The sequence below is a fragment of the Daphnia magna genome, linkage group LG2 (genome assembly GCF_020631705.1).
Source record: "Daphnia magna isolate NIES linkage group LG2, ASM2063170v1.1, whole genome shotgun sequence".
Classification (NCBI taxonomy): Eukaryota; Metazoa; Arthropoda; class Branchiopoda; order Diplostraca; family Daphniidae; genus Daphnia; species Daphnia magna.
This window is the reverse complement of record NC_059183.1, coordinates 12,457,231-12,471,602: the sequence shown is the minus strand read 5'-3', so window position 1 is coordinate 12,471,602 and position 14,372 is coordinate 12,457,231. Positions and strand designations below refer to the sequence as shown.

At 40.3% G+C, this 14,372-nt stretch overlaps 4 protein-coding genes across 4 annotated transcripts; 2 read left to right on the top strand and 2 right to left on the bottom strand.

The window, feature by feature from the left end:
• Window positions 1–964: 964 nt before the first annotated feature.
• LOC116917260 (zinc metalloproteinase nas-6) lies at window positions 965–4,024 on the bottom strand. Its single transcript, XM_032922681.2, is given in 16 exon segments — window positions 965–1,323; window positions 1,392–1,465; window positions 1,529–1,568; window positions 1,691–1,822; window positions 1,886–1,991; window positions 2,071–2,180; window positions 2,252–2,273; window positions 2,275–2,321; window positions 2,384–2,447; window positions 2,536–2,598; window positions 2,681–2,729; window positions 2,861–2,978; window positions 3,045–3,120; window positions 3,219–3,358; window positions 3,592–3,652; window positions 3,750–4,024. Coding segments are annotated over 16 exon segments (1,377 nt in total). The 5' UTR covers window positions 3,894–4,024; the 3' UTR covers window positions 965–1,192.
• Window positions 4,025–4,636: 612 nt separating this feature from the next.
• On the top strand, window positions 4,637–6,714 carry LOC116917262 (fumarylacetoacetase). Its single transcript, XM_032922683.2, has 9 exons — window positions 4,637–4,828; window positions 4,922–5,032; window positions 5,105–5,226; window positions 5,284–5,394; window positions 5,459–5,717; window positions 5,803–5,824; window positions 5,896–6,102; window positions 6,175–6,441; window positions 6,501–6,714. Exons 1-9 carry the CDS (start codon window positions 4,661–4,663, stop codon window positions 6,575–6,577), a joined length of 1,344 nt encoding a protein of 447 aa, XP_032778574.1. The 5' UTR covers window positions 4,637–4,660; the 3' UTR covers window positions 6,578–6,714.
• Window positions 6,706–7,921, bottom strand: LOC116917313 (28S ribosomal protein S18b, mitochondrial). The gene is made up of 4 exons (XM_032922767.2): window positions 7,282–7,921; window positions 7,127–7,221; window positions 6,933–7,063; window positions 6,706–6,865 (listed from the first exon to the last, which is right to left on the bottom strand). Exons 1-4 carry the CDS (start codon window positions 7,562–7,564, stop codon window positions 6,739–6,741), a joined length of 636 nt encoding a protein of 211 aa, XP_032778658.1. The 5' UTR covers window positions 7,565–7,921; the 3' UTR covers window positions 6,706–6,738.
• A 21-nt stretch (window positions 7,922–7,942) lies between these two features.
• On the top strand, window positions 7,943–14,188 carry LOC116917222 (serine/threonine-protein phosphatase 1 regulatory subunit 10). The gene is given in 14 exon segments (XM_032922617.2): window positions 7,943–8,509; window positions 8,725–8,822; window positions 8,888–8,974; window positions 9,046–9,275; window positions 9,345–9,382; window positions 9,385–10,620; window positions 10,623–10,806; window positions 11,587–11,810; window positions 11,889–12,255; window positions 12,326–12,412; window positions 12,504–12,660; window positions 12,733–13,267; window positions 13,333–13,493; window positions 13,583–14,188. Coding segments are annotated over 13 exon segments (3,366 nt in total). The 5' UTR covers window positions 7,943–8,506; the 3' UTR covers window positions 13,453–13,493; window positions 13,583–14,188.
• Window positions 14,189–14,372: the final 184 nt, after the last annotated feature.

The following is a 14,372-nucleotide window of genomic DNA, read 5'->3' as shown; positions in this document are numbered from 1 at the left end:
GCCCGTTTCGATTGAATCGTTATTTTCTTTCAACGAACTCAAAAAATGTTCTAATAACTTTTCAAAAGGAAGGCTAAGGTAAATGGACTTCCCAAACTTCTCCGCCGATTCCAATTTCGTTTCCACGTTAAGTTCTCACCAACAAGTTGACGAAAGCGAGTGTGTTATTGTCGCTAATTTTATGGTTACGAAATGAAGAGCCATAAACGATGCATCTGTTCCACTTTTAGTGGTTAAAACTGCAACACCATATGTGTCCTAAAAGCGACGCACATGTAGCGTCTAATCTATAGAATACGATCATCGGCAAGTGTGGCCACCTGTGGAATATTCTCGAATTTTTTATTTATATTTTTGACAAACACGAAATTTTCATTTCTGAATTGCGGGCATACGCTGGCAGATTAGCTTTCATTTCCGTCCAATCGCAGACATTTCTCACCGGTTAAAAATGAAAGTTTTCGTCGTTCTAATCTTTCTCCTCGCATTGTCCTTCACTTCGGTAAAGTATCAACAGATTAATTCTGGCGGAATTCAAACGAATTTATTGTTTTCTTTTTGAATGTTTTCGCATAGCCATCGCCTTTGCCCGAGGTGATATCTAAATCATCGAAAAACCTTCCGGCAGTACCTGCTTCAACAGGTAGCTTTTTTTTTTGTGAGGCTGGCATATCATTTCTTTGTTTGCTTACGACACGAGGAATAATTTAGAGGAACAAAGAGCCATACGAGCACAAAACTGCTGGCCTTCGTTTTATTTTTTATAATGTGATTATCTTATGAATAAATCATAACTTGTATAGGATCGGAAATTGTTCCAGCCAAGCCCACAAAGCCACCAAAAGCAACCAAGAAACCGGATTACTTTTTCATCCCACCGTGTGTTTATTGCGCAAGGGAACAAAAGTCTGCGGCCGAAAAACACGATTCCGTCTAACGCTACTTCCATAAATGTCGGTAGCGATTACTTTTTAACTTGAAAATTATATTTTACTCTTGAGGCACATCGTGTACAATTTGAAATACATATCTCAAATAGGAAAAATCTCGAAATTCAGCACCTTTTTAAAACTATTAGATAAAAACTGGTAGTGTGCAATGAAGTAGGACAAAGTGGACTGTTTTGGCAGTAGAGTATTCGAAGAGAGAAATGTCACAAAGATAATAATCCTTTCAGTGAAAGTAAAAGATGTTAGCATTCACCACACGATTTCCTGCAGTGTAGCTGCATGAAATTCGAATTGGCCTTGCAGCCATCCCTTGTCGCCCATGCGGGGCACATACGATCGTCGTCGACGCAATCAGAAGATCTATCTGTGTCATCTGTTGGTGTACAAAAAATATTTGAGTTATTACTGGTATTTTGAAATTTTAGAAGAGAAAAATTTTACCGCATAAATGGCAAGATTTACGACAATAGATTTTCATGTACGAACTATTCTTTTGACACTCGCCGGATTGGGCCCTGTTGGAATAGTTTTTAATCTCACTGATTTTCATAGAACTACAATTAAAGTAAATTTTTTACCATCGGATGCAATTTTCGTTCAAATTACTACACTGGCCATCTGGAGAGAAAATATTGCAAAGATTACGTCAAACGTGCTTCGTTGAGCGTGATGGAAGTTTAAGAAAGACGTTTCTAAATCTTTGTCTACGCTTTCGTCAATGATTTTTGAATATAACATACCGCACTGATTGCAAGATTTGCGGCAGTGAATTGCCATCCAAGAATTTCTTGCGCATTCTCCTCTCTCCGTCCAAATCTTGCAATATTTGTGGTCGTCCAGGCATCTATCTTTAGACTTTTCTTTTTCTTTGACTAGATTAAAATTAATTTTTTATTGTTTAAAATCTTGATGTGCTTTGAATATTAAGTTTATACCGGGAGTTGGTTTCAACCGAGTGGCAGCAGGCGAGGTTGTAACTGACGTTTGTTCGCTCGAATTTGTTTTACATTTGTACAACCGGTTCAACTTCAACACGTCCGACTATTATAAGATTTTTCAAAAATAACGTTAGAAATATAGCTTGGAAATTTATGAACTTTATCAACGTGTTGATATGTACATCACTAAACCCATTCCGCTGTCCCAGTTGCTCGTCGCTCTTCTTAGATGTAATCGTAGGGTAGCGCTTGTCTTCAGCGAACGCGTAAGCGTCATAGTGCATAATGGATCCTGTTTAATTTATAGAAAATCTGCGTTCTTACCTGGACGAACCCTTACGTCAATATATTTAACTTGATTACCTGTGTCGTAGGGTAGGCCTAAGGTATTGAATGCGGCCTTGATCGTATTTCTGGAAATTGTATTCCATCCCTGTCATGATAATAAAGTAATTTACTATTAAAATAGATTTTTTTTAAATAGGTGAGTCATACCTTTCATTATGTTTTTCCAGTGGATTATGATGTGATCATCGCGGTCGGTACGGCTTTGCTCGTGCTGTCCAAGATCAATAGAAGCAAAACGTTTTGTCATATTTTTTAAATATTCGTGAGTAAACAATTTGCGATTCGGGAAAAAGGCTTACCCAGAACCCAACGGCGTGCATTAATTCGTGCATGATGATGCCGACGTAAAAACATCCCATGCCCTAAATGATCAACAAGACTCCATGTAAACAAAATCACGCTAACATCATTTCCTTGTTTTTTTGCATGTTGAATAATTCATACCAAAGAGACTTGCTGTTCTCCACCTGCACGACCAACGTTGCTGCTACAACTGTTTAAAAAAAAATAGGATGTGTTTTATTAATATTTCAACAAGGAAAAAAGAGCGATGGCTCAGCGCAGCAGACGAATTTATGTCGACTGCACGCTAGCACATTGTTTAGTTTGCAACGTTTCATTTACCCATTTGCATTTAAGATATTGATGTAGTCATCCTGGTTCGTACGCGGTACAAAACGGAGACACGTCTTGTTGTGAAATTCAAGAATGGCCTTGGCGATTAAAGTTCGTTCCCGTTTTCCTGTAATACAACACCTTTAGTGAATGAACTTGTCCGGAAACTGTATTATATAGTGTTGGACAATACCGAAAGATGCTGAAATAACGTACGGTACGGTACCGGATGGCCAAGTGAGGGTCATGTCGACGACGGCACTGTTCATCTGCACCAGAAGAAGTAAGAAAAGAATCAGTGAACCGGATTGGAAGTAGATCACTTTCTAGTTGATTGATTTTCAATAGAAATAAAATTCTAACTGACCTTTGTCCCGTTTTTTTGTCCTGTTACTGTGGCCGTTTCTTTAGCTAACACGCCGACGATGTCGCCTTCAAAAAGGCCTTTCTGGCCACCCAGTCCGTTTGGACTACCGTCAACGAAATCATGAAAATTCGGCCCCAAAGCTATGAAGAAAAGAAAAATCTTCCTTTTATAAAATTCATTATGAAAGTGATTTGCATACTAAAGTAGTTTTCTAAAGAAAAAAAAAGCCTGTGTCATTATAGAGTTCCTTGTTTTCGATAGACTTGGACGAGCTGGTGCTGCCCAATTAAGGAAAAGCTAGATTTAATCTAGTATTCAGATTGATTACATTCTACTTTAATTTTTTTATTCTTAAATTTTTTGTTACACTTACTCAATTCCTTTGCATTTTTAAAATCTGCTGGGCTGAGGGGCTCGCCAGGCATTTCTCCAATCTGTAATTTTTAAAATCCATAAGAAATTTTTCCATAAAATGTTGCATTTCTCATTGTAACAAAAAAAATCTCATTAGAATTACTAGAGAAAACGTACCGGATCCCTGCTGCTGTCAAACGTCATCTTGGTAATTTTGGATTCAGGAAGCTCGTTATTGCCGTCAGGTGTGGGAGCGCCATAAATTACTTTGTGATTGTTCATTCCAATGAGCACGAACGCCAAAAACGTTATTTGGAACATATTTTCCGTCTTCAACAAAATTGTTTAGATTTCGTCCGGTTTAACAAAGAGAGGTTGACGGCCCTGTAAAGTAGTTGTAGGAACTGTCCCGGTACCAATGAACGATGGTCTTTTTATACGGTGAAGAGAGGATGAACTCGCCCTCTTCGGCCTATTCATTGCGTGTAAAAGTCATCGTAATCATCCGAAAACTTTCACCCTAGAAGTTCTTTTACAGGGGTTGGTCGTTTTTTCCACTTCAGACTAGTTTGTGCCAGTTCAGGCAAGATTATCTGTTATGTGGGAGGGGTGCAAACATCTCTGGGTGCAACTGACTAAATGTTTTCTAGAAACTGGAAATCCCAAAGCCTATGGCGTTTACTGATATATCTGACTGGGAAATCCCAGTAACACGCCTCTGGAAACCAAAACACTTGTTATCTTTGTGTAATGCAGTAAAAACGTACCAACAAGTAATAATGAAATGGCCTTTCGTACATCCAATATGCCCAGATTTTTCTTGGTGTCCAATTCCGATTCGACCGAGATATGAATTCTGATAAGAAAAAAACCCATTTTATCACAAGCAGAAAGTAAATTAGTTTAGCTATACGTCATTCCATATGTAACAAGTTCAAAGACAACTTTGAAATATTTAGGCCAACATCCATATTCGCCCGGATCCTCCAAATATTTAACGAGGATTGCCAGTGGCAAGGTGATGATAGTTGAGATTTTATCCGCCTGGCGTCTTCTGCTCCCGGCAAAAATGCTCGCGTTCAACTAGTATGCTCATTTACCTGTTGCCGTGGTCCTTTTTCCTTTTGACATTACCTCATTCACGAGCTGAAAAAATCTGCAGCCAAGTTCGTAGAATGTCGTTCATACCTATCCCAGAAAATAGCGATTTCCCATTGGAAAACTTACCCTATGGTATATTTTCTACAGCTGATAAGGTGAGAATACTTTTCATATGAATTAGGTCTTAACATGGATGTAAACACTTGTGGTGGTAACTAGTGAAATAATATTATTTGTAATTTATATAGCCCCAGCAAAGAATCGGCGTTGCTATTGGTGAACACATTCTTGACCTTCATGCTGTTGCTCATCTGTTCAATGGACCAGAACTGAAAAACAATCAGAATGTTTTCCAAGAGGTAATGTTTTTGTAATAGATTGCAAGTTTTAAGTTACATGAATAGAAAGGCAAACTTAATATGGTTTGGCAGAGTACTCTGAATAGTTTCATGGGATTGGGACCAAAAGCTTGGACTGAAGCGAGGAAGACGCTGCAAGATCTTTTGTCCACTGGCAACAAGACAATTGAAGATGACACTGAGTTGAGAAAAAAGTAATGAGCTTTTTGGTTTTTTCCCTATTCATTATCTAATTTTGGGTGTATTGACAGTGCTCTGGTCTTGCAATCGGAAGCAACCATGCACCTTCCAGCTAAGATTGGTGACTACACAGATTTCTATTCTTCCATCATCCATGCATCAAATGTAGGAGAAATGTTTAGGTAAAGCATTTCATGGCTGAATGATTGTGATTTAAAATAATATGGCTTTGTATTCATATTTTAGGGGGAAAGATAATGCTCTGATGCCCAATTGGAAGTATTTGCCTGTTGGCTATCACGGTCGTTCCTCGTCAATTGTGATATCAGGAACACCGATTCGTCGTCCCATTGGACAAACGCGACCTAATGACGCTGAGCCTCCCGTTTTTGACAAGTGCAAGCTTCTTGACTTTGAACTGGAGACGGCGTTTTTCGTTGGAAAATCCAATCCTCTTGGTAGTCCCGTTCCAGTGGCAGAAGCGGAAGACCACATTTTTGGAATGGTATAATTTTCCACAGACCTAATTCTTACATTTATGCAACTTTGGTTGTCTTAATGTTGTTGGTTATTTATTTTTTGTATTATAGGTCTTGATGAACGACTGGAGCGGTGAGTTTCACATCCAAGATTGTATTCAGATGTAAATTATATTTGTTTATTTGTTTTTTTCCTGTATGCAGCTCGCGATATTCAAAAATGGGAGTATGTTCCGCTAGGACCCTTTTTAGCCAAAAACTTTGGAACAACAATTTCTCCCTGGGTTGTTACCATGGAAGCTTTAGAGCCCTTCAAGGTTCCCAATTATCTTCAAGATCCTGAACCGTTTCCTTATCTTAAACATTCAGATGACTACAATTTTGACATTAACCTTGAAGTGTCTATAAAGCGTAAGCAATTTTAAATCACTAAGTTTTGCACACTTTAAAAATATAGGTTAAATGGATGTTTTACTAATATAGCTGGTGATTCGGAGAAAGAAGCGGTCGTCAGTAGGTCAAATTTCAAGTACATGTACTGGACTATGAAACAACAGTTGGCACACCATACTGTCACTGGGTGCAATCTTCAACCTGGCGATCTTCTTGGTTCCGGAACAATCAGTGGTCCGACTACTGATGCATTTGGATCAATGTTGGAGCTAAGTTGGCGTGGCACTCGGCCTGTTGAATTGGGTGATGGTGTTACGCGCAAGTTTATACAAGATGAGGACGAGGTCACTATCAGAGGTAGAGTAATTCTTTAAATTGTGTGTGATATTTCATCTAAATTCCCTTGATTTTGGTAGGATATTGTAAGCGAGATGGTCTACGCATCGGTTTTGGCAAATGCACGGGGAAGGTTCTTCCTGCTCTTCCCGTATGATTCAAGTCACATACTCAGAGCATTTGATCAAATCAAAGTGCTCTCTAGTAGTTCATTAGATTATGCATATCATTCATGGTGGAAGAAAAGATCTTTATGTTGAAGTTGAAAATACATAATTCATTAAGCAACTTTAACTACTGCTGTATTTACTCTCGTATTTACGATCGATAATCAGAATAATCATATTCACGAATGGGAACATCAAACGCGATTAGACCGTAATTTTTAGCTTTCGTAATTGCCACAAGAAGTTCCCTTTGTTTTGTTTGACATAAGCCAGTTTTCCTAGAAAAACAGAATATTTAGTAAACTGAAAGGTAAAAAAATAAAGAAATGTTGATTTTCATCTTACTGTGTTGGCAGAATAGCTCCATTGAATGGCGAAATGAACTGCTTTAATAACTCAACATTTCTGTAATCAAGTATCAAGTACTCATCTCTGCATATTGGGCAAGGATTCCCAGTACTTAATTTTTCTTGTCTCTAGAGAAAAAGACAACTTTAATGTATTAAATTTTTCTGTTTTCCTCAAAACAGTAAACTTACTATGCAAGTTTTTCTTGTCTCTGGAGCAAACTGGCCCTTGAAATTTCTGCGGTATTTTACCCATACAGGTTCTGAACCATAGGTTGTTGAATAACCTTACAAAAAAATTTTTATTATACTTTTCATATAAGACAAACAATAGACATGATATTTACCTTTACTCTTTAAATACTTCATGCTAGTTTCTACGGGAATTACACGATTGCGCATTTTTGACGCATCTTTCTGATCTACAACTAACGTGGGTTCACTTTCTGTATTCGGCTCCGAAGAGACTTCATCGCTGGGTTTGGAAAAGCTTCGAGCAAAGGACAAACTACCTCCTCCAGCTTTCAACAACACAGGTAGGTTGGTTGTGTATTTCGACGACACTGTGAAAGCTATTGGACTTATTGCCAGCTGGCGTAGACCCTGACTTAATACGACCCTGGCTGCCATATATTAGCGCAAAATTATCTTCTCTTTAAATAAGTATAAAACTCTATATAGTTTTTGTGTTCTTCTCAACTGCAACTACTTCAAAAGTCTTAAACCATGAGCTAGCAGACGAATCTCCGCTGTACGGGTTTCCGCAACATTGGGAATAACTTCTAATAATGCGTTTAATATCTATTATGTTCTGTTCACCTTACTCGTGTAAAAAACAGCTTTAAGAACAAAATGTTTTAAATCTATAATTTCATACTTAACTTCTTCTCGTTACTTTCCTCCCACTAAATCACTAAGGCAGTAGATACGCACTACGCAGCAACGCAGGTAAACAAAACCGTCGCTAGATGGATCACAAAGTACAGTAGATGGCGTTTCGGAGAAGAAACGTCATTTTGGTAGTTGTGAGGATTCAACGTTAGTTTGGTCAATTCGTGTCTTTCGCCACATATAAAATACCAAATATTAAAGCTTATTTCTGCTTATAAAAAGTATACCAATTCATCTTCGTAACATACCGTGTCTGTTGATAAATATATAAATTACCGATCGTTTCGGAGAACTCGAGATATAAACGATTTACGCGTCAGGACGGGAGGCCCAGCCATCAGATCACAACTTTTCTGTCGTCCATTTTTTCTTGCCTTTTTCCCTACCATCAGCCCTGGGTAGGGAGACGAGACATTTTGCCGTACACCAAACTGCCGTCTTCTGACTCGACGAAAACGATCGATTTGATTCAGATGTTATTACATTGAGAAAGCATAATTTTACACATGTACATAATTGATATCTGGTCGATTCGGTCGTTGAATAAGTGAAAACCTTAACTCTCCAAAGTGGCAAATAATTCTGTGACTGGTACGATTTCATCGTTTCGAAACCTAGTCAAACTTTTCACATAATGAGGATTCTGCCTTGACACCTTGAAGCTGATAATCATAACAAAAAATGGTAAGTGAAATGTAAACAATGGAACAAATATATGTGCTGTAGTTAGGTGTAATGCATACGTCGGACAATACCATTGCATAGCAACGACCTTGGGCTCATTTGAGAATGAAGGGAGAGGAAGGGGGTTAGTGACGTCATCAGTTCTTATTCGAATCCTTGATTGCTATACGATGCTTACGTTGTATGCTATATACGTTTTTGTTTACGTTTCATAGCCACGCATTGATCCACTTGATCTGCTCAACTGCCTTGGTGTTTTACTCTCGACAAATGGCGGTATTAAAGGACCCGGAGAAGTCGTACGAGTAGCCAGGTATACCTACCTCAACACATTCGCGTTAAATTTTAGGTGTCATTTTAAACGATGATTTAATTTAGGTTGATGTTACGGTTCTCCAAGAAACTTGTTAGTAAATGCATCTATATTCACGTCCTTAAAGCAACACCGCACGAACTGTTGGACCAGTGAGTTCTAAACATTTAGATTTTATTTTATTTTTTTTTTTTATTTTTTTAATTGATTTCTTTTCCAACAGGTTTTTGAATGAGCAAGGCGCTTATTTTTTGCTTCTGAAATGGCTTGTTGAAGCTTTACAGACGCGTAATACACCGTTATTGACGGAGATGTTGGAACTAGTCCAACTATTGCCTATGTCGGAGGTTCGGCTGAAAGACGAAGAAGTCACTCGTTTGATTCGTTCTACATTCCCTTATAACGACCTATCTCAAATGATGCAGTCGATAGCGGAAGAGTATAATGATCAGAGTAAGCCAAACATACAGCCACTGGTGTCTTCTTCCTATACTTCAATGCCGATTTCTCTTTCATTTCAAGATTGCCGAAATCTCGCTGCTCAATTTTGGGCACGTTGGTGTGCGCCGCCTCCAGCAAGCCCGAAGAATTCACGCTGACACAGGAGAGTATCCTTCCGGATGACATGGACTTGTCCATCTATGCTCCGGACACTACGTCGACCTCGTATGGCGACCAACTCGGCATGAATATTGGTGAAGGTGTTGACATGGCGATGGGGAATCTGTCAACACTCGACATGAACACCTGCACACCCTATATGGAGAATAATGACTATTATAACTTAAATCATTTTGAGCCTGTGGCAATGAACAATAACATGAGCCACGACAATCATCAAGTCTATATGGATGGGACAGCGAACTATACTAACGAACCCTTGCAGCAGCAGCAGCAAGCACAACCACAACAACAATTGCAGCAACACCAGGTGTTGATTCCCGGCCCATTAGAGGTGAACAACCAGCTTTTATCTACGCCGACCACTGCCGTATGGCCATCTAATAGTAATGTACCCATAGCACCCATAGTACCATCAATTCAAACCCAGCCAACTATTGATGAAACAGTAAAGCCCAACGAAATACCATCAACAGGCTTACCTGTTTTGAAAATTAAAGTATCAAAGGCAGGCACATACGTGGTGAACAGTACAAACAATCCTGTTGAACCCAAAGAGGAAACAAAGCCATCCCCAGCCGTTGGCGATCAGTATGCCGACACCAAAGAAAAGGAAAAAACGAAGGAGAAAGAAAAAATAAAAGACAGGAGAAGAGAAAAAGACAAGAAGACGTCCAATAGCAGCAGCAGTTCCAAAACAAAGGAGGGCGACAGCAAGTCATCTGACTCCAAGAAACGAGATAAAGAAAGAGAACGAGATAGATCGAGATCATCGTCAGCAAGAGATAGCAAATCTAGCAGTAGCAGTGGAAGGGATCGAAGCAAGAGCATCAAGGATGAAAGGAAAGAGAAGCCGAAAATTAAAGCTAGTCCTCGGAGTGAAAGTCAAATCAAGGAAGCAAAACAGGCAGAAAAGAATCGTGAAACTTTGGCCGCCATTAAAGCCATGACGCCGGTAGTCAAATTGGCCAAGATTCCGCGCAAGAAGGTTGAAGACATCACAGCACCTCCTACCGAAGCGTCAACGACATCAGCGACAGAATTGCTCGATAAACTTGCACCTCGACCCAAAACAGTCAAGACGTTCAATTCCAAGTTTCGATCCACAGGTCTAGTCGAAGAACCTGGAAAGAGTCCCCCCATTGGGCTGAAGAAACCAGGAGCTACCAGTCCATCGTCAGCAGCCGAAAAAAGAGTCCGAACATCAAGAGATCGGGCTCGATCGATGGGCTGATGCCACCAGCCGATAAGAAAATGAAAGCCGTGGACGACACGGCTATTAGCGCCGCAGTTGCAGCTGTGATGAAGAAAACAGCATCGGATATCAAACCGGCAGTCAAATTGATTTCACCCAGACCGAGACGTAAGTTGTTTTCCTATATATTCACGTATCAGATCCAGTGATCCAGTGGGTTTCGTTTTGCTACCAAGTGTCCTATTTACATAATCATGTTTCAATGTTTTTCTTAGCTATTTTTCGCTCTAGTGCTTTTTTCCAGGTTTGTTGGATGGTCAAGCGTCATCAGTTTAATGGTTCAATTGCTATCGTTCTGCAGACGTGCCCTGTCGTATGTATACATATAACACATTCAACAACGTCTTGACTCTTCTCTTCGCAGTGTGAAGGGTTCCATTCTTGATGGCTCGGGATGATTGGATTGTATATCAAACAATGCGATGTACAGTCGACCCTTTGATATAAAGGGCGGGGTCATAAAGGGTGTGATATAAACCCTACATTAACCCCCAATGAGCCCTGAATAATGGCGAGTTCGGTCGTTACGCTCTACCTTTACTTTCCTTCTAAAAACTAATTGATCATTGCGCTGGTTAGCAGAGGCAGTTTGTCTACCAATGGCAACCCGATCCGCCCAGGACGGCGGTTAAAGAGCTGGAGTGTGTTTTTGTGTCCGTCGAGGAACAATACACGGGAGTGGCAAACTCCGGAGTCAGCGCACTTAATGTGTACATCATCGCTTTCATGATAATGATTAAAAATAGTTATGAAACTTATTGCACTACACACACATACATATATATATATAATAGAAATAACGTGACACATGAAACCCACAGGATCTGCTTTTTCAAAGATGTCCATCATATTTAACATTGCTCATTATTACTTTTTTTATCGCAACAGCGTTGCTGCAGGACAGTTCGCTGTTTATGGATGCACTTGAAGCCGGGTCGAAATCTACTACAGAACCTCGCAAGAGGAAACGATCTGCCAAAGATGGATCCATGCCTGATCTACCCCCTCCACCACCCATTAATATCAAACCAGAACTCCCTGAGACTCCTCCCGCGCCAGCTGCTATGGCAAATCGGGAGACGTCACCTACTCCAATGAAACCAATGTTTAATGTAAATGTTTATTTTAAAAAAATTGATTCGCGCGACTCTTACAATAACCTTTCTTTTTAATGGTTTGAACCTTATCAGTTTTATCAAGACACGCTGGAAACGGACGGTGGCATAAAGCAAGAAGAGAAACCGGACACGGTCGCTGCATCAGCGGACGCCAAAGAAATTAAAGAAGAATGCCCAGAGAGCCCATCGGCAGAGAAAGAAGTGCGTGTGAAAATGGAAGTTGACGGTGAAGAGAATGAAGAAGCCAACTCCCGTGATAGCAGCAAAACTGATATGGCTGGCGAGGAATCTCCCCCGTCACAATCAGACAGTGGAAAACCGAAAGGCGTTCTGATCCTCCATGCGAATCAGAAACGGCGGCCCAAGAAAAACCTGCAATGGCGACCAGAAGAAGAGCTGGAAATGCATCACTATTTCGAACTCGACGAAACGGAAAGAGGTATGTTGTCTTGCATTTATTTGTTTTAGGCTCTGTCGTTCATGATTGATTGGAATGTATTTATTTGCAGTCAACGTGAACAAATTACTTTTCGGCGAGATGAAACAAGCCGAGAAGGAACGAGAGAAACAATCGATTCTCATGTCCAAGACAATGAGTAAGTAAATCTATTCTTATTAGTTTTCATTTACACACTTGTATGTAAGGAAGGAACATTACTTATTCGTAATTGAATTGTGTTCCCGTAGTTGAAGAACCCGAAGTTGAAGAGAATCCCTGGAAAGGTCTTCAGCGTATTGACAATCTCGAAGATCGTGTCATTTACGGAGAAAACAGTCAAGAAAAGGAAATCCAGGCCGCCAGAGAAAGTTCTACACTTCAGGCGTTGTACTTTAAAGGCCAAGTGTAAGTGAAATTTTGTCTGATAATTTTTTTATTGCTTTGATTGATTTAAATTATCTTTGAAAACAAAAATAGACTTCCAGAGGCACCGATTGAAGCGGATCCTGAAGTACCATTGGAGCGGACTGACAAGGCTCCTACTATCATTCCATTAGATGACGTGACGGGCAATCCGGAAAGCGTTTACGATCATCGACACTTACCGTGGCCGGAACCCAAGACAATGAGACCTCAACACCCAATAGCGCCCTACGGTGGTGGTCCACATCACGTTCAACAACCACCATATCAACAACAACATCAACCCCCTCAACAACAACAATATGCAGGCCCTGGCTATAGAAGTGGCCCACCTGTGGGTCCTGGTCCCATTGATCAGTATTACCCCGATCATGGTCCTCCAATGCATGACGATCATTTTGGACACGGAGGACTTGGCGACATTCCTCTCCATGACGGTCATGGAGATATTCCTCATCATGGAGATATTCCTCATCATGGAGATATTCCTCATCATGGAGATATTCCTCATCATGGAGGACCTCCTATGCACCATCATCATCCTGGTGGTAGAGGCGGTCACCGCGGTGATGTCGGAGGAACGTGGATGGTAAGAATTTATTTAAGCGCTTTATCTCCAAATAAATTAACGTTTTCTTTTTGTATTTTGAGCAGGCTGGTGATGGATCAATTTACCCCGACCACGATGTCGGACAGAGATACAATGATGGGCCTCCACACCGGGACGGACCACCGCATCATCGTGACGGTTTTCCATCATCACCGAGAGCGTGAACATGTTCATCCCCGAGATCGGGGGGGCCATGGCTATAATGGTAATTTATTTTTTATTTTTTTGAATATATCTTTTTCATTGTAGCGCCCTCCTTTACGAAATACTGAATCTTCATTTACTCCTTAACAGATATGATGGGAGGTCCGAGCCCTGGTTTCATGGGTCATCCTCGAGGAATGGGTATGGATGGACCGAGACCCAGATTCCATGGACCACCAAGAGGTGGCGGTGGAGGCCGGCCTGGAGGTCCACCTTCATCACGTGGTGGCCCCTCCAACCAGCCGTGCTGGCACTTTATGCGAGGATTTTGCCGTTTAGAGAATCGTTGCAAATTTCTTCATCCTAACAATTATAATGGCGCGCCAATGCCTTAACGTTGCAAAAATTGAAAACACAAAAAATGTTAGAAGTTCTAGCCATTATGTATATTTAGTAAATCGTGTACTGTCCGCTCTCCTGTATAGTGTTTTATGACGAGCTCGAAAATCAATGTGATTTGTTTAGTTTGTTTCAATTTTTTTTTCTTCTCTTTCAACTTGTGATGCCTGCATAGACTGCATTCCCTCGCCGCCATCATACTTGTACTGAATTGTATTTAAAAAAAGACGAATCAAAACTTGAAAAAGTAAAGAAATAATAAGCTACTCAGCTTCCCTTGCCCGTCTTTGTATGATTGTGCCGTATCATTGTACATTTCATGTAAGTCTTTGGCTGCATATAAATTGATTTCAAGTTGCGGTGTTTGTTATAACGTTTAATCCACGAGTGCAGGACCGTGAGTCAATAGAGCTTCTTAAAAGGTTCAGTCGTTGTGATCGATAAATTGGTAGAGTGCTAGAACCGAAAACGTGGGTAGAATTCCATTAGCTAGTTAGCTCACCCCCATGGTGGTTCAAGGGGATACCAATTATTCAGTGTA